Source organism: Cryptotermes secundus, unplaced genomic scaffold (assembly GCF_002891405.2).
Source record: "Cryptotermes secundus unplaced genomic scaffold, Csec_1.0 scaffold792, whole genome shotgun sequence".
Lineage (NCBI taxonomy): Eukaryota > Metazoa > Arthropoda > Insecta > Blattodea > Kalotermitidae > Cryptotermes > Cryptotermes secundus.
The window spans coordinates 223,457-249,709 of NW_019725425.1; the positions used below are offsets into that span (position 1 = coordinate 223,457).

At 37.2% G+C, this 26,253-nt stretch overlaps 1 protein-coding gene across 17 annotated transcripts in view; it reads right to left on the reverse strand.

Moving 5' to 3' along the window:
• LOC111863401 (plasma membrane calcium-transporting ATPase 3) overlaps positions 1 to 26,253 on the reverse strand; it is a 400,552-nt gene that overhangs the window by 81,478 nt on the left and 292,821 nt on the right. For 16 of the 17 annotated variants that reach the window (XM_023849698.2, XM_023849697.2, XM_023849693.2 and 13 more), the window contains 7 exons: positions 23,651 to 23,785; positions 14,962 to 14,997; positions 6,202 to 6,396; positions 4,719 to 4,921; positions 4,459 to 4,565; positions 4,210 to 4,345; positions 3,877 to 4,118 (listed from right to left, as the gene is read on the reverse strand). In XM_023849698.2, coding sequence (XP_023705466.1) covers positions 3,877 to 4,118; positions 4,210 to 4,345; positions 4,459 to 4,565; positions 4,719 to 4,921; positions 6,202 to 6,396; positions 14,962 to 14,997; positions 23,651 to 23,785 — 1,054 coding nt within the window. The remainder of the gene's footprint in view (positions 1 to 3,876; positions 4,119 to 4,209; positions 4,346 to 4,458; positions 4,566 to 4,718; positions 4,922 to 6,201; positions 6,397 to 14,961; positions 14,998 to 23,650; positions 23,786 to 26,253) is intronic. The other variant, XM_023849690.2, reaches the window with a different exon arrangement.

Here is a 26,253-nt window from a genome sequence, read left to right on the forward strand (position 1 = left end):
TTTAAACCCCGACATTTTGCTAACGCACTTGAAGATCTATATTAAGAAACTGATACTTACTTTCACAATGCACTCTCACACTGAGATGGTACCGTTAAATAACCTGGGGCGGTGTATTTGTCCTTGAAACTTTCCAAAAATTCTTGCATTCTTTCACCCCCACCCTAGAACATTGTGTTCGCATAACGGGACGAAATAATGCAGAGCTCGGTTCACACTAGTGCGAAAATAGTGTTAAACTCACCATGTGAAACAAAAGTGAATGAATATTAAACAACATATAAACTTAAAAAAAAAAGCCCCGGTTAAGCCGCAAACCGGTTAATCCGCCCCCGGATAATCGAGAGTTGACTGTACAATGATTCATGGATGAAATAAAATTGAATTGAATTGAATTGTTAAACTCAAAGTGAGACAACCCAAATTCTTGCAAAAAGACAAGAATTATGCACATCATTTTCTGCAATTAATTTAAATTCCAAGGAAAAGAGATAAGATAAAACTTGCACTGTTTACTTACCTTTCACAATATTACATATCTATACCATAACCAAAAACCAATGATTTTACAATTTAGTCATCCATTTCTGTATGTTTCAGAATTTAAGTAACCAGAAACAAAATACAGTTCATGATGAAATTAAGAGAAGACTGAATTATGGAAATGCCTACTATTATTATTCAGCTCATGAACTGAATGTATAACATTGTTCAGCTCTGTTAACTTCTGAAACCACTGAAGAATCAGGATATATGAAAAAATAATTTTGACACCTGTTTCTTATGGGTGTCAAATACTATTTTACTCCAGGAAAAGAATATAGATTACAAAACTTTGAAAACAAAGAGCAGAGGGAAATTTGTGGGCATAAAAAGGATGACATTAGTGAACAATTTAGTATCATGTAATGAGCAGCTTTATGATTTATACAAGTAATCCAGCATTGTCAGGATAATGAAATATATGTCGCTGCATTATGCTTGGCACATGGACATGAAGGGAACTTTGAACAACATATACACATTACAATTTATCTTCAATTTTGCCACAAGCTGCCATTAAGTGAGGTTCGACATTACATATAAGCCCACTCATAAATTTGGAGTCCTGTGTTGCTAACACTACTGTATTTGACCTCTGCATTAAGCAGCCATTTACTCAATTGTGTTCATGTGTGATACCTATGTGAAAAGCTGTTGCATAATAAACAAGAAGATTCTGGAGTACTTTTCAGATATTACAGTTCCACATAGAAAAACAAATCATACAGTCATACACAAATATAGACAGGGTTATTACTGGACAAAGAGATAACCAAATCAAAATTTTGAGTAATCACTAAAATAAAAGTGGATAAGATCAGTATGACTCTTAAAAATTCTCTCTAAAATTGATCAGAAACACTGCAAAGGAGAACATGGTTTTAAGAGTCAAGTTCATTCTACTTCCAAAAAGTAAAGAGTGAACATGAACTCTTTATAGATGTGCCAGGAATATGTGTGTAACAGAGAGCATTTCTGGCATCTGTTATAATCCGAGTTGGTTTTGTTTGTGATTTATTGGCCTATAGGTGTATCAATTCTGAAGGCCCAGGTGGGCAAGATGAACAATGGACTCTTCTGCCTGGCTAGGTCATTTGAGGCAGGTTATGACATGATCATATTATATTACCCGGAAATGTTAAACATAGGGTTCTCACTATTTCTGTGTTTTCAGTTTTTAAGGCACAACATATTATTCTAAATAAATTTTGTAAGTGTGTTTATAATAAAACTCCATACCAAATCATATATGCAGCAAATACAAACTCTGCACAGTCACCATCTTATTTTTTGTATTCTGTAGAAAAATTATTTCCAAAAGAGTTTAACATTCTTTGCACAAATGTTCAGACTTTGCATTAATTTTTTTCTGTGGCATGATGACAATACTGTAACGGATTTGTCAAAGCATTGCTTGGCAATGTCTCAGTAAACACATTCAAACACAGAACAATGGAAACTGTGTCTCAGCAGACAAACGGTATCGCTCGTTGCTAGGCAGCAGCTAACATGCCAATGAACTGGCAAGATAGCAGTCATGTGACTTGTTTTTCTGTGTTGTCTATGCAAAGCCTATATAACAACGATCTGTTGTACCTAAGAATAGTGCAATGCTGTGCAGTACAGTACAGCTGAGAGTACAAGGACGAGAAGGGAGCATGTCCTTAGTGAATTGTGAAGATCAGCTGAGTGCAGATTAGGACAGGGAAGTACAGAGTGATTGAAGACAGAATAACAAGAAGACTTCATACTGATTTACAGTGCTAGTTTCTGTGTTGAGATCCACTTCCTGGATATGACTAGTGAAAACAGTGCATGTGTAATAGTGAACTGAAGGTGTGCAGATTATCAGAAGCATTGTAATTGAGTGAAATTAAGAGAACTTGTAGCCAAAGTGTCAATAAATCCAACCATCCAATCCAGACCCCGTTATTTTCATCACACATACCGCCCTACACATGACAATACAAAGTTTCATGAAAATCAGTCAAGTGATTCAAAACTAATATACATGATGTATGCAGTCTGATATATTGCAAATAATATTTTGTCACAGAATTAAAGACGAAGGACTGCTACCAATATACTGCTATGTTCACCAACTTTACAAATCCAACAAAAACTTAAAACAAGTGAAGTGGCAAAGAATATATTCAGATCTGTATATCATCTCTAACATATGGTAGAATTTTCTACTGCACTGAAGAAAGAGCTTAAATTGCACACAGTGTGCAATGATTACTCAGGACTAACTTTTAGGACAAAATTTGAACACATCATATGAAATATGTTCCTTGTAAAATATGCTATGCAAAAAATAAAGTTTAACTTATGGTGCTGTATTTCTGTTGGTTCTGTATTAAACAGTTCAATCCTTCCAAGATTGGGTCCTTATTTCAGGCAGATCTGTTCCACTAAGAATCACAATTTTTAAAAACCTTATTCTTGTCAGTGAAAGTGCAAAAGCACAAAATAGTTCACAACAGGCTATATGTTTTGGACGGAATTTGTACCAGGAACTTCTACAATGCAAACCTTAAATATAGAAAGACCCTAACTATAACTTTCTACAAGTAATTATATATACCTATAAAACAACTTTGTACGGTGTGCAGAATCTGGAAAGTTTGGATAAAGGGTTAAAAACCTTAATACTTTGGAAACTGAAAAATTTGAAAAGCCATTGTTTAACCTAGGAAAGGAGATGTAGTGTGCTTAGTTAGATGTGGGGGAGAAGGCACTGAGACATTATTCAGAATGTATGGTTTATGGAAACTAAAATAAGAGGTGATAAAAGGTTCAGGAACAAAGAACGGGAATTAGGTATTTCTTTCTCAGTGACAGAGCAAGAGGATCTATGTGACTCAAAAGCAGGATCATGGTCAATGGAATATATTGAAATGCATTCAGTAGTAATAGCAAAATATTACTGATAACAGTAAGTTTACTGAAATAAGGGCAACAAGGAAACGGCCAGATGGAAACAGATATAAAGAGGCACAGACTGCCCTCGGTGTACATAGTCATGTGAGGCTCATAGCCCTGGAGAATATTCTGAACTTGTCTTAAAAACAGCAAGGTAAACATGTGACAAGATGCAAACAACTCAATTATATAAGGGTCCACATCATTTCATTCTCATACAACCATCACCCTGGGGTATAATTTATCTAAACATTTCACAAAGCTAACTTAATACAAACTAGACTAGGGAAGGTAAATGCAAATCATGCCGATCATCCTGAAAAACCATGGTTATGCATGAGATACTATTATACTAAACTCACAATTCATGCAACAGTGCACAATAATGAAAATTTCACTAAAACTCACTTTTTGAGGACAATCTCCGATGCTCCCTTGCTGAAGAGTCTGTAACCTCCTCCTTGCCGTGGTATCACAGTGCTCATGGATTTTCTTACGGAATTGAATGTGTAAACCCGCGTAAACATTTCTTCTGGTATGTCATCCCGAACTGTCTGGTAATTTTTACCGAGTGCTTGCACAAACCCTAACAATGCACACTCAGTTTTATTACCAACTTGCTTTGGCAACTCTCCAGGGCCATCTGGGGGCTGAAAGGAGAATCCGGCATTCATCACAAACATCACAGACACTAACTTGATAGCATTAATTAAAAATCTGTCAGAAGAATTGTGTTCTTACCATAACACGAGATGTGTATGCTGAATTTACAGCAATGGCTTGGATGAGTAAGTTTCCAACATGAGACGGAATATCCGAAAACTTTGGAATTGTTTTACTTAGCTTTTCACATATATATGACTGAACAACTGTCATCCTAATAAAACAAACAACACTGTATTAGCTTCATTACTATATTGCATGTATACCTTCAATATTTATTTATAGCTCCACAAGAATCATGTTATATTAGGATGCCAAAATAAATACCTGTTTGTAGTAAGGGTCCCAGTCTTGTCAGAACAGATGGCAGTTGCATTTCCCATAGTTTCACAGGCATCAAGATGACGAACAAGATTGTTGTCTTTCATCATTTTCTACAAAAAAAAAAGGTCAATTTATATTCTTATCACACATTATTTTAATGACTCATTAAATGACTCATCTGTCATAAAAATTCTCAAAATTTATCCTGCAGTACACAGAAAACCAAACCTGATGGTTCCTTCCTGTAAGTGTGCATCACATACCTTTACAGAATATGCAAGAGAAAGTGTAACAGCTAATGGAAGCCCTTCTGGCACTGCGACAACTAACACAGTCACACCGATGATAAAATACTTGACAAGCTCACTTGCGTGACTACTCATCCACCCACGTTGTTCAACCACGTATGTTTCTATGCAGAACCGAATAATTAATATCACTACTGTTAGCATGGCAATCATGGAACCTGAAACAGAACAGAAAATGTACCTTCATTTAGGCGTTATTTCTTGTGCAAACTCCCGTGCACCTCAAAACACATTAAACTGAAATGCATTTATATCATCTTGCACAATAAAGAGAGAAGATTTGTCACATCTTAAACATGTAAAAACAGCATAAACAGAGCCCAAGGTACTTGAGACTTAATAACAAAGGAAATCAACATACCCCATGAGAAGTGAAAAAGTTACCTCACAGGCCCAAACTGCTTGTACACAATTATTTTCCTTATCATTAAAGAATGAAACAATTCTAGCAAGGCAGAATGTACTAGTACTTCATGCAACTGAAATATGCCAACAGGAACCTAGCAACACATTATATTATTGGAATGCAACAATGATTTCAGCCCATACAGTCTGCTGTACTATATGATGAGACTTTTATATGAAGAGGTGCTATTGGAAAGTTCCCAAACTGTTACTGTTGTAACTGCCTCAATGAAAGGTGAGGGGGGAGGCAAAGGTCACACTTCTGCAAGCCCATTGCATCAGTCTGCCACACGACACCGCACTGTGAACACACATGGTTTTTACATGAGCGCTTTTTCGACTTTGTGATTCACTTTGTCTGTGATGGATGGCAAAATCCAGCAATGCATCCCCTAAATCTTGACAAATGATAAAATGCATCAGCACATGAACATGCATCTTGAGCTATGAGAGAAGGCTGCCGAGGACCCAACTTTTATCTCTAGGATCATAATGGGTGATCAAAGTGATGCAGTTCTAATACAGTTGAGACAATAAGCACCGAACTCTGCTATTTTATATGTAATGGTCACACCCATATTTTCTGAGTGATCAGTACAGAAAGGGCAGGTACTATGTGAGTAAATAGAGAAATTGAATCCATAATACAACAAAGTTCTGAGAAAAAGCCAGTCTTCTAAGTCCAGTTCTACCTGCATGAAAGCTCTCAGTTAACAGGCATAAAAGCATCTATGTTATTTATGATGAGTGGTCATCCTATGTAGTTACTGACATGAAAGAGTAACAAAAGGAAGGTTCTTTGAAGTCCCAGCAGGATGCACTGGTAATTGCACATAAACTATAATAATGAGGTTCAATTAGGCAGTAGGGTCATTATAAATAACTTTATTAACAGCGACTGTGTACTATGCCAAGGTGAAAAATAATGTCTTTCTGCAACACACAGCTTTATTCTTTATAAAGATATTTTGCTACTTGCGTAAAAAAATCATACTTTTGTAGAGAGTAAAGATCTTGAGAACACAGAAATTACCTGCATATCCAATTTGGATGGCAAGTTTGGTGAGTTTAGCTTGCAGTACAGATTTCTCCTTCTTATGGCTTTCTGAAGCTGGCGCAGGTTTGTGATTCTCCAAGGCATCATCGTGCTTATTGGGTGTGTTGTCAGCAATTGGAGCAGGCACACTCACATGGCTGTTACCAGTTACTGGTGCAGTCTCTTCCTCACCTATACACAGATCAAATCACAGTAACTTAGTCTGTCCATCATAATTCACACCAAATTACAAGCAAAAACATTTTGTGTGCCCATGTTACTAATACCCATAGAAACTTCTTATCATGTTCTGTGAAAGAATATTTAATTGTGATAAAATTATGCTTGCAATTACTTTAATGAAGAGTTTCTTTAACCTCAACACATGTCCTACATGTGAAGCCACTGCTACATTAAAACAAAAGGCCTACAATGCTATGTTGATATGGCAAGTTATCATTTTAAATTAAATGGAACTCCCCTACAAAATTACACAACTGAAGTTATTACATTTTAAAGGTTAGGCAAAAAGCTAGCGTTAGGCTATCTTGTTTTATAATAACTGTGTTTCCCACCAGCATGAAATGTTTCAAGATATTGTGATGAAACAGATCTTAACCTAAAAATTTTAGGCAATGCCATGCAAGCTTTTCATATTAGATGCATACAAGCTATGAAAGGGGTAGGCAAAAAACTTTCCCACTGCAAGATATTCAGAAATATTTATAAATGAATTTCTCTCAGTCTTCCACTCAATGACCACCCTTCGTGCTTGTTAATTAAAAAAATAATCTGCTGCTACAAGCATATGTTGGTCAGTTTAAATCAAAAAGAAAAAAAAAGGGAGCGTCTGCAGAAAAAACAACTCACACGGTACTTGAAAATCAGGCAAGAAATCTCATGTCTGCTACCAAATTACTGGTAGCTTTCTTTTATCAGAGGTATGATAGGATCATGTTCACAGACTTATTGCACTCAAGTCTTCAGTAAAAATTCTGAAGAACCTCTCTCTCTGCTCCCCACTAACTCATAAGAACTTCAAACTCTACCTCCCCATAATTTGATTTAAAATACATAACTTTCATTTAACTTGGCCCAAGATTTTCAGACACTACTATAATGATAAGAGACAAATTACGCTAATATAAGGAACTAAACATTAGAAACAACTGTAATTTATGCCAGCTGCGATCTCTGATGCATGGTGCTGAAGGTTACCATCAAACTGTATTCTTTGCTTAATGACACATAAACATCACGTTGACACACATTTATTTTTAGAGGATAAGAACCTCAATTTGATGCTCAAATAAAGGAACATTTCTGCTTAAGGTAACCCTCTGATATGTATGGAATATGATCATTAACATTATAATTTAACATTTTATGCTCATATGCAAAGTGATGTGGTGTGCTACATGACAGACTCTGAATGCCTAATTCTGAAAACTGACTTTCTGAAACACTGTGACAGCAAAATTGATATTTCTCTTTATTTACTCTACAGAATTGTACAAAATTTTTGCTGCATGTTTTGTCACCATATTTGGAACATACTGTCTGATAAGAATTTTCATGGATTATTCATTACCCAGTAAATAATTTTGAATTTATAGAAGTTTCATTGTTTTAAATGTCAGATTAAAATTGCAATTTTAGTAATTAAATGTGACATATCAATACTTCCGCCATCCAAATCACAGAAAAATCTATTACAGATATATTGGTTCAAGAATGACAGCTTTAGCTAAAATCCTGACAGACTTACGTTGTTTCTTCTGAAATTACTATATTTTGGATTTAAAGAAAACATTGCCCTCTCTTGGTATATTTTTCAAACCAACCACACAATACAAATTTACTACTTATGTGATGATTTATCGGAAACACAAAACTGTTTTAATTTCAGCATTTTTCACTCTTAATGCATAATGTTAATTGCCAATTACATCTGATGTAATAAATACTGAGTAAAAAAAAAGACGAACACTTAGCATCCAAGGGCATTCTTTTTCTTCAAACAAATTTTGTAACAATTCCTATAAATGTTACATTCTATGAAATATAAGTTTAATAGTGCTGTCCTGACTGGCCAACATCATCAAAATCCAAACTTCACCCCAAGGATGTCACACATATCTACTGTGCTGATAATATGTAAAAAATTTTCATTACATACAGAGGCTGACTCTGAAGTCCCACAAGGTAGTGAATGAAAATACACCCATGAAATCTGAGGTTCTCTCAGCAGCAGCTAGAAGGAATACTATCTTCTGGGATGTGGCCCTGTGCAGTGTAGTTTGGCAGAAAGTATACTTGGCTCACTTTTGGCCCTGAAGATGGAATCAGTATGTTCTTCCGAAACTTCAGTAAATTTCCACCAAAATACATGATGACAAATCCAAGAAGACAGTCTTGTGATACTCACTGAAGATCATTGAACATTTCAGTTTTGTACAATGACTGGCTCTTTGGACATCCTCCATCATCCCATTTTTACTTAAAACAACTGGACTCTGTCTACATCCTCAGATAAAAAGCCTACTCAATTGGGACCACTTGACAGCAGGGCTTGAGGTGGGGCAGGATGGCATCCCGGTTCTTTTCTAAATGGCTTAAAAGCATCCTGTTACTTCTTTGCCAGTAAATGCAATGTACAATACCCAGGGCTTGAGGTGGGGCGGGATGTGGCGGGACGGCATCCCGGTTCTATTTTCATTCCACCTCAAGCACTGCTTGACAGAGATAGTCTGTATGAAAAAAAGATCATGGCATGGTCATTATCCCAATGTTAGGGGTATTCCCAAAAAATTCTGTTAAAACCATTTTCAAAACTAAACATATACTTTGTGTGATCCTAATGAAAACTGGACCTGTCAGAGATGCCCAGAAGCCAAAGCAATGCATATATAGTATTCCAGGTGATTGTAGCAGATTTTAGATTGGACAAACCAGTAGACATTTGGAAGTATGCATTAAGGAGCATAAATCTGATGCCAGGTCTGCTCAAAAAAATCAAAACTGGTACAACATGCATGTCAAGCATGCCATTAAATATACTGAAAAGAAGTGGAGTTCTTACAGATTGAACATAATATGATCTATAGGAATTACAAGAAATCAGCTCATATGCCTGTGGTAGCTCATCTCATTAGTCATACCAATTTCAGTATCTCTCCCATCCACGCTATCATCACTGAAAAGGAATTTAGAAAATTACAACTCTGCTCCATTTAGATTATAAGGGAATATTCTCTTTTTACATTGGTATTATACAGGTGTCTCATTTATGTAATACTTATTGGTACTGGATTGCTTGCTGTTACATCCTCTTCTGTATTAAGGAAATTTCATCTGCTTGAAATTTAATCCTATAAATTTATTGGGTTTCTTTTTATGTCTCTTTTTGTCTTATCTAAGACTTTAAAGGTAGGCAGACCATGTCCTACCATTGATGTTATAGTATCTATAATTGTACTTTTTAGAGTCTCACTCAATGGTTCTGGCTTCTGCTTTCGCCTAATTCCAGTTTTATGGACTCCGGCTGTTACATTATGCACTGCCATATACAGAGTGGGCCAGATTCAATTAGGCAGTTTTTGATTAGATGTTATTTTTATTGATAAATGTTAACAATTGCAATGGTTACAAAAATGGAATCGCACACACACAAGTCATCGATTTTCAAGATGCTGGTCAACCTGGGCACCACCTAAGTCAACACAAGCTTGCAGACGCAAAGCAACATTTCCACACGCCTTTCTACACATATTCACCGGAACTTTATTGAACTCCTGAACAATCACCTCACGCAGATGTTTCACACTGTCAATGGGATTAGCGTACACCTTGTCTTTGAGGTAACCCCAAAGGAAAAAGTCTGGTGGGGTGATGTCAGGTGATGTCGGGTGATCGGGCTGGCCACTCCACAGGCCCTCAACGGCCAATCCAGGGTTGAGGAAAAACTTGATGCAAGAATGCCCGAACAATATTGGCGAAGTGTGGTGGGACCCCTTCTTGCTGCCACCACAGTTCATCAAAGTTCTCTCTCCTCTGAAGTTCTGGGATGACACTTTCCCTCAGCAACTTTAGGTAGGTTTCCCCCGTGACGCAACCTTCAAGAAAGAATGGGCCAATCAGTCCTTCGTATGTCACGCCGCCCCACACCATCACTCCCGGGGACTTGAAATCGTATTCAATGGTGGCACTTGGGTTCTCTGGCTGCCAAAACATGCAGTTGTGTCTGTTGACTGATCCTGATGTGTGAAATTTGGCCTCATCAGTCCAGACAATATTCCGGATAAGGTCAGGGTTCTCCTGAAACTTGGTTAGCATCAACTCGGCGAACTCAAGTCACCTGTCGAAGTCGTCCTCGTTAAGAACATGAATAAACCATGGATGGTATGGCGTCAGCTTCACATCACTCAAAACTCTCCGCAAACTTGTCCTCAAAATGTCCAGTAGGGCCGACAAGCAGCAGGTAGACTTCGATTTCTGAGGAGATGATGCCAGTTCCGCAGCAACACGTGCTTGTGTGTCAGCAGTTCGGACAGTTCTCGGCTGACCAGGATGCTTGGGATTCAAAGCACTGGCAGTTTCATCAAACTGCTTGTTTATTTGGACGATTGCATCCCTGTGGACTGCTGGCGGTCCAAACTCTTCCAACATCCTGCACTGGACTTCTGATACATTGTTACACATAATAACTGAGAAAAGGTGCACACATTTTACACACTGCTCAATAGACAACCGTCTACCGGCCATGATGTTTCCTCGATGCGCACTAAGTAGGCAGAGTATTGACCTCATCCACAGCATACCATATGATGCTGCCATCTATCGACAACAAAAGGTACTTTCCCATTATCCTGTGTGTTATTGGATTGGTTAGTTATTAATGATCAAAAACTGCCTAATTGAGTCATTATCCCGTGTGTTGTTGGATTGGTTAGTTATTAATGATCAAAAACTGCCTAACTGAGTCTGGCCCACCCTCTATGTATATATATATATATATACTGCTGGAGCCCAACTGAATTGACTTTTTATCTGAGGAGGGAGACAGTCTCGTCTCGAAAACGTTTTAAATAATAATGGGATGACGGATATTGTTCAAAACATTGATCACTGCATTAATACTCCACTGTCATGAACTTTCAGATATTGTTTCATTTTACTGATTGTACTCCTGCAAACTGTTTTGGAGTTGCAGGGTTTAAATTGTGTCCTGGGAACTAGATATTGTGGGGCACCTTGTATAGTTTTCCTCAGTTCTTCCAAGAAAATTCTGGGACACTACTTCAAATTAAGTCAAGACTGTTACCTTTCACACTTTTCTGATTTCAGCAATCATTCTATCACTCAATACTATATAATCTGAGCTGCTTTAAGTGCACAAAACTGAACCATAAATAAACACATAAATAGTTCCACCAACCTTCTACCCTCACAACCCATCCCCTGAAGATCAATTACAATGTTAACCTCCCATTCCCTTCTTTGTCTTCCAAATTCATGTTTCTCAAGAAGTTTTCCTGAATCGTATATGCAGTCACTGTCCCTCAGCCTAGCACAGCTAACTGATTGCATTATCCTTAAAGTACTAGCAAGAACAATCACATTTTTTTAGCCCTATATGAACTTTACTAGATATCTTCTGGATACACATTTCAATCCAACAGTTTTCTTTGGTATTCCAAATTCAACAAAATATTGCACAGTGCTTCTCTCCTAAATGAATAATGCATTTTCTTAAAACATCTAAGAGCTAATGTGATATTATTTTCCCATTGCTCTCTCAAGAAATCTGTGAATGCAACAGACTGGATAAGTAACAGGCCCATTATCATGGATTCCTAACTGACTGTCTCCAACAATTCCATTTATGAAGCTGTTAACCATGCCAGAAGTATATCAGACAAAATTCTGAACATGTTCACAAAAGAGATTTCTCAGATATTACTGTGGTCAGCCTTTTTGACTTGGTTTAAAAACAGGGAAAATATTTGATTCCTTCCACTGCTGTGGCAATTCTGCTTCAAGCAGAGACTCTAAATTAGACTGTGGTATTCTGGATTACAAACAGTGTGTAGCCCTGTAGGAAGTTATCACCGTTTTTAAGAAACCTGCTGCCTACATCTTCAGGGGTTCAAAAGACTACAATCTAGATCTTCTCTGCTGTGAAAACCTCAAATCTAGCATGGGGAAAAGTACCCATTGCCTGCTTGAATTAATTCAGCTGGAATTTACTTGATACCTGTGAATTTATAACACATATATTTCCCAATGAGGAACGCAGTAGCATAGTTGGTTGAGGAACTATGCTACAAGCCGGAAGGTTGCAGGTTATAGTCCTGATGAGGTCATTGGATCTTTTCAATTGACCTAATCCTTCCAGCCGCACTATGGCCCTGGGGTCGACTCAGCCTCTAACAGAAATGAGTATCAGGAATTAAGTAAATAATTTTCCTGGGGAGTAAAGCATGGTCGGTGTGTAAGGCTCACAACATTACCGCCATCTTTTTGAGCCGATTGTCTAGATAATATGGGACCTTCAACGTCTCGCAACCCTAGGGGCCTTCACAGCCTGTTACAGGGATAGTTTTTTTTTTTACATTTCCCAATGATAATTCCAACTTTATTAAAGCTAGATTGTGAGACTAAAGGTTTGGCAGTATATAATTTAAACTCCAAATTCATTACCTATGTGTGCATTCAGTAGTTTACTAAAAGAAAATTTTCCACCTGTCTACAATATCACAAGAACCTACATGACTATCGCTCTTTTTATATTTTATCAAATGCACCCTGCACTGGTGTCCCTTCTTAAATTCATTTATGAATGAATACAAATCCTATACAAATACTAATACTTTTGTCTTTATTGTTTATTTCAATTTTATTATATCTGACCTTTAGATATTCCCTCATTATATTCCTCAAAACTTGCTGAGTTTTGTGCTTGTGACTGGCATCAATTCCAGTCTATAGCAGTCACCAAACTATGACTTCACAAAATTTTGCAAAACTCTCCTTATCAAGTACATTTTCCAAGGACCTACACTACTAATTTCTCTACTATCTGGAATTTCATTTGAGATTTTAACCTAGAACTCTGGTTTAAATTGAAAGTTTCTTGACTTTAAATACATCAATCTTAAATTGTTAACACACGCAGTCACAGGAGCGAGACGCAACATAGAGCACAATACACGATAGTGAAAGAGTGCTCCAACAGACGATGATAGACGTGACTCGCGTAATGAAACACGACGTAAGAATGAAATATGCTGTATAATTTTAATATTTTAACACTTAACATTTACCAGTATATATGATAAATATATATTTTAGTTATTTTAGTATGTATAGACAAGGCATGCAATGAACTAGTTTGTCGTGGATTGGATCAGCACCTGAAGATGGCACATTTGTGCCGAAACATGTAGTGAGAGTGAGAAGAGGGGATAGATGAATGTATGCACTAGAAGACGGATAAAATAAATCATGGACTTAAATTGTTGTTTTGTCTACTATATCAGTGCGAACTTTCCCCCTTTGGTTTTGAAATTATGAAACAGTGGTCAGTATCATGATTAGTTTCTCTGTAAGATTGAATATCAATCACACTTCAATGTTCTTTTGTGAATAAAAATATGAATAATCATATTCTAATGTGCAGTACTTGTGTGAAGTAGTCAGCCTCTCACGCTGGCCACCCTTTACCCCCCAAGAAGATTCCTGGTACGCATTTCTGTCTGAGGCTGAGCAGACCCCAGGGCCATAGTGCAGCTGGAAGGGTTAAGTCAATTGAAAAATCCAAAGACATCCAGATTAGAACCCACCACCTTCTGGTTTGTAGCACAGTGTCCCAACCAGATTAGCAATAGCACTGTAATTACTTGTAGTTCCGAGTGGTGTATGCAAGTAGTCAATAAATCCAGTTCACCAATCCACACCCCATCTAAAGTCACACACATATATGTGACAACACTATGTATCATCCTACCAAAAGAAGTCTAGAAGTTCTGATATATATTAAATTGTGAAAAAAAAAGTGTGCTTTTAAAAATAAGAAACTGGTCTTAACCTCATTACCATTAGAAATTGCATGAAAACTCTCACTGGTATGGCCAGTCTGAAAAGTCCTTCTGTGCAGTTTTAGCACTGAAATCTCCAAATGAAACCTTCATACGATATCTATAAAAATGATTAACTATGCATTCCAATTCCTTATAAAAAGTATCTTCTACAGCGCCATCTCTGTTTGGGACATACACATGTATGACAATAAAATCAGACTCCTAGACCTGAAGAATTAAGTACTATATCCCATCATTAATAATGTCTATTTCTACATTTGTTGTTTCAAGACTCCTATTCACTGAGAAGCCAGTTCAACAGTTGTGGTCCTTGTTGTAATTATCAGCATGTTACATAAATCATGAAGTTCTTATATGAGCAGTAAGAAAGAAGTAAAACAGCTTCCTTATTAAATAATCTGCAACAAATTTTCAGAAAACTTATCATGTGAACTTAACTGGTTTATAGTTGTCTACTGTGCAAAGCTGGCAGTCATTATAGAAAGGGTTTAGGAAAGACATCGCCCTTTTAAATTAGAGATACTACTTTGCAAAAAATGGTTTCAAAGAAGCCATGCTTGAAGAAGCATACATTTTTAACTCTATTGTTATAAAATACTTATCTACAATGTAATACAGAAATAATATAATAAAGAATCAAAAAAAAGGATTTCACCTGTCAAACTCTTCTTCTTCCGCTGTTTCTTAGCTTCTGTACAGGGAATCATGCAAAAGGAAATCCATTAGTATTACAAACACAAAAACAAATCAATATCACACATCTCAACACCTGGTCCACATTGGAAACAACTTCATTCAAAGAAACACCAATAAACAATATCATTGACAGCTTTAGAAGACAGAAAGTCAAATTTTCTGTGGTTCACATACACTAATTTGTGAAACTGAAGGTATGTTTGAAAATTCATAAAGTGTTCAACTCTGTAGCAACAGACATATTTACAGACATGCTTGTGAAAATAATGGAACAACCAACCAACTCCTCACATCAGACTAAAGTACTCAATTTTAAGCAGAATACCTATAATTCAGTCTATTATATAAAACATTTCAATGTGCTGAAACTGTCATTAAATTGACATGCAGTGATATACACTTAACACTGATGCCCTTTTCATTGCTATCTTCATGTTTATAGATTATGTTATTAAGTGTACATATCAGAACAGATGCTGAAGCCACAGAATTGAATTGAATGCACATTGTACCTTCAATGAACAGCAAACTTATGTCAGTTATCCTATGTCTCAGACACACACACGTGCTTCCTTGTGCAACAGATTTGCATGATGTTCACTGCACCTCCACATCCTAGTACCAAAGTCTTGCTACCATTCAGTTTAGAATATTCTGCATTTCCATTTGTTATCAGAAACTTAAGATTACAATATCAACTGTAGCTTTACCAGTGGTTCTGTAACAATGTGAAGCTTGGTATCTAACTCCAAGAGAATAAAATACTAGGTGGTTCAAATATGACGGGGACTGATTTTTTTTTTTTTGTAAACAAGCCGCACTGCGCAGCAGCTGTGTGACCTTGAGATATTGTAGCCACAACCTCCACTCTCCCTCCTGTTAGGGTTAGAACCTGTTCAGGCCTGTCTGGGAGTTGCTAGAGTGATGAGCGTACAGAAGGTACCGCGGAGCGTGGAACAACGCATTGTGATCAAATTCCTCATTGGAGAAAACGTCCTATCCACTGATATTCACCACAGACTCCAACAACAGTATGGGGAAGAGTGTCTCTCATGGACCCGTAAGTGTAAGTGCTTCAGAGGGGGCAGAGAGCGCATGGAGAATGAACCGCATGATCGTCGGCCGCGAACATCCATCACCAAGCCAAACATTGATCATGCAGACGCACTTATTTGTGAGAATAGGTGCATCACTATCAAGGAACTTTGAGCAATGCTGTCCATCAGTGTTGGTAGTGTAGAAGACATCGTGAAATATCACCTGCACTATCGCAAGGTGAATGCACGGTGGGTACCACGCACCTTGACAGATGTGAACAAAATGGTGCACATGCAAGCTGCCAGTCGTCTCCTACAGCAGTTTGAAGACGAAGGTGATGCATTTTTGAAGTCTATAGTGACCACCGATGAAGCGTGGGTGCACTACTTCATTCCTGAGTCCCAGCAATCATCACGCGAGTGGCAGCATACCAGTTCTCCCAAACCCAAGAGAGCATGGAGGAGCCGTTCGGCAGGAAAAGTGATGGCAACGTTCTTCTGGGACTGGCAGGGGGTTATCCATGTAGACTTTCTGACAGATGCCAGAACAGTCAATGCAGCTTATTACTCAGACATCCTGGCAACAGATGTGAAGGAAAAGATCCGATCTGAGCGGAAGAGAGGTGGAAAGCGGGTAGCCTTCCTTCAAGACAATGCACACCCCTATACGGCCAAAACAACAATAGAACCCCCCGAAAATTGAAATGGAACCTTCTGACACATCTGCTGTACAGTCCCGATTTGGCACCAAGTGATTTCTACCTGTTCGGAAGGCTCAAATCAGATTTGCAAGGCATGCGGTTTGTGGATGACGCCGTCATCCAGACTTTTTGGGAGTGGATACGCCGCCAACCACAAGTCTTTTTTGGGGGGGGGCATCATGATGCTTCCAGAAAGTTGAAAAAATTTGTTGACTCCGGAGGGGAGTATGTTGAAGACTGACATGTGCAAGTAAGTGTTTGGCAATTTTTTTTTAATCAGTCCCGGTCATATTTCAACCACCTTGTACAAGGATGTTTGTGAACACTTTATGAGAAGAATACTTGGGCCTAAGAGGAAGGAAGTACCAAGTGGATGGAGAAAATTTCATACTGAGGAATTTCATAATTTGTAATTTCCGCCAAATATTATGGTGAACAATCTAGGAGGATGTGATAAGCAAGGCATGCAGAATACTTGTGAGGGGAGAGAACTGCATACAAAATTTTGGCCAAAATACCCGAAGGAGAGATACCTCTCAGCAGACCTACACACAGATGGAAAAAAAATATGGTGTGAAGATGTGGACTGAATTCAGCTAACCCTGGACAGGGCCAACAGTCACACTCCTGTAGACATACAATTGATCCTTCAGGTATCATAAAGAGCAAGGAACTAATTAATCAGCTGAATGACTATTTGTTTCCCACAAGTGACTCTGCTCCAAGAAGTTAATCAGGTGAGGTGGTTAATTAGATGCATTGGCAGAGATGTAAGAGGACTTCTTCTTGGGGAATACTGGAGAAAGGAGAATGCTTTGTCATAGAATGCTGCATCTTGGAAGGTATGTCAAGAAATTATATTACGTCCAATGAAAGGAGCAAATGGAGAACATAAAATCTGAATTCAGTTTCACCAAACATCACTATGTCATGACCAGCTCAATATATCAACACAAAGTTAATTTTATTAAGCTACTTAAGAAACAGAAATCCAAATTCCTTGGCACATATCTGTGAACGAGTTAATTAAATAAAAAATTTTCAGTGTACATAATGAAATAAATAACTGTAATAGGTTTACTACAGTAACCCATAGTGAGTACTGTTGCTCAGTGTCATAAAATTTGTAGAAATGGCAAAAATACTGAATTCATGAAACATTAAGTATTCAGATTTCAAGAGAGTAAAGTCAGTCAGTGCTGCTCTGTAATGTGTTCACATTTATACTTCAACAGTTTAATAAAAACAATATATCTTCACTGCAAGATTCAAGAACCACTTTCATATAATGAATAACATGCCAGAAATCAAAAAAGAAAAAAATGTATTTTAACAACAAGAAAAATACATCATATTCAATTTCAGTCAATCAAAATGAAAATGATATGAACACCACTTTTCAATTATCTTTCAGTTTTCACGCTACACTCGAAACTATAATGAAAATTTTGTTATGAATTTCAGTAACAGCAAGAAAAGTAATACAAAATTCAGTAGTAAAAGATTTTAAGCTTTCACAGTGAATAAATGCATAAACATTTTCTGAGATGGTAAGCTACATCGTGGTTCAGCCAAAAACCAATATTTCAGAGATAACCTCTGTCTCCACCATCCATGTTCATGACACCTATAAATGGAGACAGAACAAGTCTCCAAAATATTAGTTTTTAGCTGACTTTGATCATGTTCATGATCTGAGAAGACTTTTATGCATGTAGTTTTACTCATTTCTTTATTAGTAGTTTATTTAATGACACTGTTATTTAACACTGAATAACATGAGATGATGATGTATGAATGATCAAAGGATAGGAGTAGTGGCTGCTTCCTGTTTCAAGGTATCCTGGATAGGTACATGGTTTGGGAAAATCCTGTACATTTCTGGTATTTCCCAGTTATAGACAAATGCTTTGCTATTAAGCTACCTTGCATGGCATATTGTGAACTTTAAATACAGAGAAATTATGCTCTAACAGAGAGATATTAGACGTTTTGTGCAGAAAGAAATGCTTCAACAGGCACTGAAGGAGTAATGAATCTTGTAACTTTATCATCATTGTTGTCATTGTCATCGTCATTACAATTTCATTTTCACACACAATTAAGCATCCTACAAACAAACTGTGACAATATATTGGATTTGAGGTTCTCTTGCTGATGGTCATTAAGATTACCGTTTCCTACAATGTGACACCGTGTAGTTTGGTAGATAGGTAGCAAAGTTCTTGAGGAACCTACTCTATCTTCATGCAAAAGATAAAGGCAGTAGATTCCTCCAAGAGCAGCTACTTATCTACCAAACTGCAGTGAGGACCAAACATAAGTGACCCACACTGTATGAAACGTTTTATATATGCGTGAAAGCAACAGTTTGGCCATGAGTCATGCTGTCATAATTAATGTTTGCTTTGTGCCCACATTGTTATTTGACAAAGGTCTACTCCTTGAAAGCTATTTCTCACAGTGGACTTATTTGATTTAAGGATGGTTAGGTATAAAATGGAGCAAAACATATTCCCTGTCAAGACATTTCTTCTGAAGAAGTCCTGCAAGCTGTGTGTACATAAATTTCAACAGCATTATCCAGATGCTTCTGACCATCAAAAAGCTGTGTTCTGAAATTATTTAACAAGTAGTGAGAAACAGGTCCAATTCTTCATAAAAATGAATGACGCATGAAGCATGCTCCCACAGAAGAGAGACTCGAGAACATCTGAGTGAGGATAAAATGAGTTCACGAAAGTCATCACATTGGCTAGAACATGGCTGTGGCATATCGAAGAGTTCCGCTTTAAGAGGTTTCAAAGCTCTTAGCTTTCATCCTTTCATAGTGTCGGTGGTCCAGAAGTTGATGTCCATGTCCAATTACATACATAAACCGTTGTCACTAGATGTTACAATCTGTCCATGATGGACTTATCAGTCCATCAGTCACTTTTTTATAAGTGACAATGATGGGTTTCATCTTAGTGGTTCTGTGAATGCCCAGAACACCTGTCACTGAGACAACAAAAATCCCTATATAATACGTCCTATTTCTTGACCAAATTTTGTGGGTATGTGTTGTGCAGTTAGTGGTCAGACAATAATTTGGAACATACTTTTTTATGTTATGGTGCATCTGCAGCATTGTGTGAACGATGTTTTGGAACCATTCTTTTAAATTCTAACTGAAGAACTGAAGCGATACGTGTATTTCTAGCAGGATAATGCAACAGTTCACATATCACAACATTCTCAAGGCCCTTTGTGAAAATTCTGGTAAAAGAATAATTAGCCAGGGACCATGGCTACTTCATTCAGATTTCAGTGTGTGTGATTTGTATGTGTAGTGAAACGTAAAGCAAAGTGTACATGAACAATCATATTACAGAAAGTAAGCTGCAGCAAATGTCCCAAAATTTCTTATACTGGTGTCAGATGTGTTTTGATGCAGTGGACACCAATCCAACGGTTTCTTTAAAATACAGAGAAGTAAATCAAAATCTTTTCACAACAGTAACCAAGAAGTTATGCCCAGGGTGGTAAAGTTTGTGTCCCTTCTAAAGAACTGGCTCTGGTCAGGAAAAGCTGTGCTCCAAGTTCCATTAAAGTGGGCGTCACTTAGGTACATGGCATGATAAGATGGACGACCATAATCTTAAAACTCTGATAATTTCTACATCCTTCAACCCAAGGTCATGACGATAAATTTGTATAAATGTTATACATTGTTATCATAAGGGGTGATCAAATAAAGTTGGATGAAGAAAATGTCAACTTTGGGCAGCTAAGCTTGAGCTCAAAGAAACATGGCGTGAGGATGCGGACTGGACTGGACTTATAGGGCCCAGTTGTGGAATGTTGTGGAGATCTAATATGACTAGATTTAATATAAGACATGGAATTCTTTATTAGCTTAGCAGCTATTAACTTCTCAAGAAGGGGTCTGCTGTCAGCCATCAGTTACTTCACATGGCCAAGGATATCACTAAGCTTTGCACGTTATTTCACACTACACTTGGTATACATTATCTGTAGTCACTTTCATGAGGCAACATAATGCAGTTCTCTGCAAGTGGAACTCAATTATGTAATTTGTATCAATATACAATTTACACTAAAATTCATGTGATGAACTAATTAATTTATCTAAACCTAATACATTTGTATTATGCATCTACTGAATAACGTATTCTTTGCTAGTTCCACGCTTTTATGTGATGACCAGTTACACAAGGAGGTACTATGAGTGTGGAAACCACCAACAACTGACAATGTTCATCTGTAAACATAAATACAATTACATTAATTTGACCCTAACCCAAGCTCAAATTTCATATGTATGATCCATGCTTTCCGAGGAAAAGTATGTGCTTGATCCCTTTCGCTCCTCATGTCAACAAACTGTTCCTAAATAGACGAAACTATCACATTTTGATCCAATGTGTAACAGATGATTTACTGAGGGTGTACAAAAAGTCAATTCCATACAAAAATTATGGTGATATTCTTAAATGATTTTGGTTAGAGGAAATCAGATTCCTCTTTTCAGATTCATTACGTATGTATTCACAGATACATGGCACTAATGCTGCTCCAGCTTAACTAATATTATCTTTTTCTGTACTCTGATTGCACCAATCAAAAGAAATAAGACATGCAGTTCAGATCATGTGCTCTGTCCAGAAGGATCTAGATGAACTGGTATGATATATTACAAATTACACAGAATAGGTGTCTGTAACATGTCATATTCTTCATGAGAACTGTAGCCTAATGTAAAATGCAATGTTTTATAATGCTACAAGATATAATGGTACACCAGAATATAAAATCCATACAAGGAATATAGTTTTTGTACATTTCATATACAGGTGCCTAAGAATGAGCTTCAGGGTTTGAAGAAGACTCAAACAATATGAAACAATGGAGACAGTAACAATGAATGGCAAAACATGTCAAATTTTGATGCACTGGCCAGTGCATTGTGACACTGGTTGACATTCATGTTTTGCATTTCAGTGTGAGCTATGCTATATGTGTGACAGGCTGTGAGGTTGACAGGAAGAGATGGTCTCATTCCATGACCCTGACTGAAACCCGATTTACTTCTTCCTGTGGTGTTACGTATGAGTAAGGGAGACCGTGTATGCTGAATGAATTAAAAATGTGTAGCACTTGCAATCATAGAATCACAGCAACAAGAGCAAATTTGATATCTGCTCTGAATGGAGCCCATACAGGGGAGCATGGATTCATAAGAATCATTGTACCAACATCACTCTTATCTGCACTGTCCTCTGTGTAAATAAAAATTATGTTTCCAAAGGGTGAAAATTTTTCTTGAATAATATGTATCATTACACAGTTTTAAACTATAATTTTATATATTTGGACTCTACAATCCACATTTGCAAACATTCTCCTGTTCTGTACAAACTGCAAAACTCTCACCAGCTTCACAGCATCCTTCTGCATAGTTCACATCTCAATTATTTTGAAAACGTAAATAGTATTCATTACAGTATACTCTCGATTACCCACAGGCATAACCAAATAGCAAATTAGCCACATAACTTTTAAATTCCACTCAGTTATTGATCACAGCTTCCTGTACTGATTTAAGTGTTGTCCATTATATATTTCATTAATATGTATCTGTGATGTTTTACAATGGTTTACTTGTACAGTCTCATCTTGTTGCAGCTTTCAATTTTATTATTTTATTCTTTCTGGACTAACATTAGCCAAGGATTGCTTTCTTCTGTTTGAAAGAAATTTCTCCTAACTCTTTAGTGAAAACTGCACCTCCAGTAGAATCTACAGTTTACAGTTCCTTCAAGGTGTTAACTTAACACAGCACTGTTACAGCCACTACAATTTACTTCAGGTTTTAGTGGTTAGGTGTTTGTTTAGTCCTTTGCATTTAATTTACATTTGCTGCAGATTCTCTTTATGCCTTTTGTATCAAATTAAGTTGGTACAGTGTTACATAACCCCACACATTTTACTCTGTACTGAGATTCAAAATGGCAGAAAAACACACGTATGTGGGTCTGACAAGAAAACAAAGACTATTTTATAAGCATCAAGCTTTGTTTATTTTTTTGTATACATTCGCATTAAGCATGATGTGCAATTTACATAAACGCAATGAAGTTCCAGAATATTGGGAAAATGATTAGAACGCTGTTCAGTTCAAAGGAATGTTTCAAAACCAATAATTAAGTTATTTTCAGGGTTGAATGCAGCATGGTTAGTGTGCACTTCTAGGTCATTAGATTATCAGTTGTTTTTAATTATCTGCACCACTTCTGTCCATTACTGCAGCTAATCGAGAGTTCGTGATGTGCCTCAAATTAATTCTTCTTCATATGAATTATCTTACAGAAAATATGCTAATAATAAGTACAATACATAGTTTCAAACACGTGATAGCAGTCAAAGGACACAGACAAAATAATCTGTATGTAAAAAAATATTTTTAACGTGTAGGAGGAAATTTTTAAATGTCAAATCGTACAATATGAAATATATGAATAAAATATTATTTAATATGCAAGGTGAAAATGTTTCAGTACACAATGTGATAGTATATATTCTCTAAGACTAAACTTTTGAAATGAGGCCATATGGTACTCAGCAGTATTAGGACCATCTACCCTTGGTTCCAAATGCAGCCTTACAAAGCCTTAATCTCCTTCAACTAAGAGAGCTTTTCTTTGATGAGATTTGTAAACAGGGGAGGAAAGCATTCTTCTTTAACAACGATTATCAAAACTGCACTCAACACAGTAAATTTGGTCCTTGTAAAAAAATAAACTTTAGAAACATGTTAACAAATTGGAACATGCTGGAAATCTGCACAAACTGGGAACATGAATACAGATCTGTTTCATGCAGGGGAAATCCAAACTACAGAGATCACCTTTTTTCCGCTTCTTGATTTCTGCTTCTTGCTCGTCAACAGCTGCTCCAAGAAGAGTGAAGATAATACCAGCTTGGGAGTTCACCCCAACAGCTGCTACTATCATCTTTCCACTGCCCTCCATCACATGAGTTCCTGCAACAGAATTAGATTTCAACAGTGTGTCTTCTTATTTGTTTGTAACTGAATTCGTTAGTTGCAGAAGGGACTGGATCCAATGGCTGAAAAGAGGATGTAATCCCTTTTCCAAATAACCACTTTAATAATGATGGTTATTAATACTGTAACATGACAACTTAAACACTGTCCCTTACGTGGGAATTGGTTCAATAAACAAGCAAGCCACTGCTAGGCAAGAGCCCATGACAACAGAACAATGGCTATGAGTGGTGTTTTCTATGTGGTCCATGCTGAGGCCATATAGCGAGAGCCATGAAGGGAACCTAGCCAATTGTGGCCATGAGGAATTGCAAGAGTCGCCAGCCGGTAAGGACATGAGCATGAAAGCAAAATCCCCAGAACCTAGCAAGGACCAGTGAAGGCATAACAGACTGAGACGTAGTGTGTACACTAATGATTTGTAGAGTGTGAAGACTGGTGAAAGTATTATAGTTATTTGCATTTACAAGTTACAGATGCTCAGTAAATCCAATTAGCAACCATAACCCAATCTCTAGCCACTAACAAGTGATAACAGACTGACTATTTATATGACAATGGAGATATGAAAGAGCACAGAAAAGTTATAACCTCTTTTAGAGTCTATCTCCAAATTTGAACAGCGGAACTACATATAAATATGTTGTTAATACATATGGTGTATACTAAAAGAAATATTGGAATTTCAAACACCTGCAACTCAGGAACAAAAACAGATATAATGTTGGTACTTGCAGTGCAACTGTGAACTCACATACTTTCACTAACAGAGTTGCACAAGCATCCCAACTGCAGTCCACAGACAGCAGTATTGATTAAATGTTCTGCGTGATCATTACAATGTCTACCATACAGCAGGAAGTACAGGACACTACATGATATGCAAAAACTGACTCCATTATTCGAGCGCAACGTGTATGTAGACGTAAGTATGGTGCAAAACAATCTGGTCATATGGGCATTAGGAGATGGTATGAGGAATTTAGAGACTGGCAGTGTGGAAATAAGACACTGATATGTTAGGTTTTTGGACTTTATCCATCGTCCTGGTTTTTAAGATAACAAATAAAAACACGACGTTTCGGAAACTGGATCTGTTTCCGTCCTCAGGTGAAGGAAAACCCTATTCAGTTGGGTCCATTAGAAAGAGCTAGCCTCAATCAATGGACCCAATCCAGTGATTGAGGCTAGCTCTTTCTAATGGACCCAACTGAATAGGGTTTTCCTTCACCTGAGGACGGAAACAGATCCAGTTTCCGAAACGTCGTGTTTTTATTTGTTATCTTAAAAACCAGGACGATGGATAAAGTCCAAAAACCTAACATATCAGTGTGTTATACACCATCGTCAGAATCCTATAGTAACTACTTGGAAATAAGACATTCTACTGGATGGCCTAGAAGGGCTGATGAAGATGTGGATGAAGCTGGGTAGGCTGTCATGTAGAGTATAAAAAAGTCAATCCCAACTGCAGTGTTACAGATGCCGCAAATGACTGTCTACAAAATTCTTCTGGCCAGCCTATATCTAAAACTATACAAATTACAGGCAGCTGCAGTTTGTGGCACATGTGCACATAAATTTTGGAAGATAATTTCTTAAGTCATATTGTCACGGATGAGGCAACATTTCACACCTCTGGATATGTCAATCAGCATAACTGTGTCATCTAGGGCAGTAAGTCTGCACAAAACATTCAGAACATGAACAGGATGATCCCAAAGTAAACATGTGGAATGCACTAACATATAACAGTGTCATTGGACTGTTCTTCTTTGATGAGGACATAATTAAAAGGAATTAATTCCTAAACATGTTGGAAAATTATGCTCTTCTAGAACAACAACAACAACACCCAACAACCATAATCTTATTCTTCAAATGGATGGTGCACCTGTTCATTTTGCTTATATTGTCTGTGACTGTTCAAACGTAAATTTCCACTGGATGATTAATAGGAGAAGTAGGGCTAATTAATCATGTGCCCTCTCTCCCTTGTTCTCCTTTTAAATTATTTTCTCTGGGGCTATGTGAAAGACAGATGCACAGCCAAAGAATAAGTATGCTGGATGAACTCAAAGCACAGATCACTGTAGCAACTGAAAATATTACAAAGAACATGTTACAGCATGTCTGTCAAGATGTGGATTACAGGTGTCATGTATGCAGAGCTACAGATGGTGCTCAGTGTCAAGTGTTTAGCATATAACAATTTTTCAACTTGTGTCTAAATAAACTGTTTCAGTCCATGATTTATTTCACCGTCTTCTAGTGCATACACTTGTCTACCTCACTCCTCTCTCTCGCACTACATGTTTCGGCACAAAAGTGCCATCTTCAGGTGCTTATTCGATTAACGTTAAACTAGTTCACTGCATGCCTTGTCGTCTTCATATTAAAATAATTAAAATATATATTTATCATATATATTGATAAATATTAAA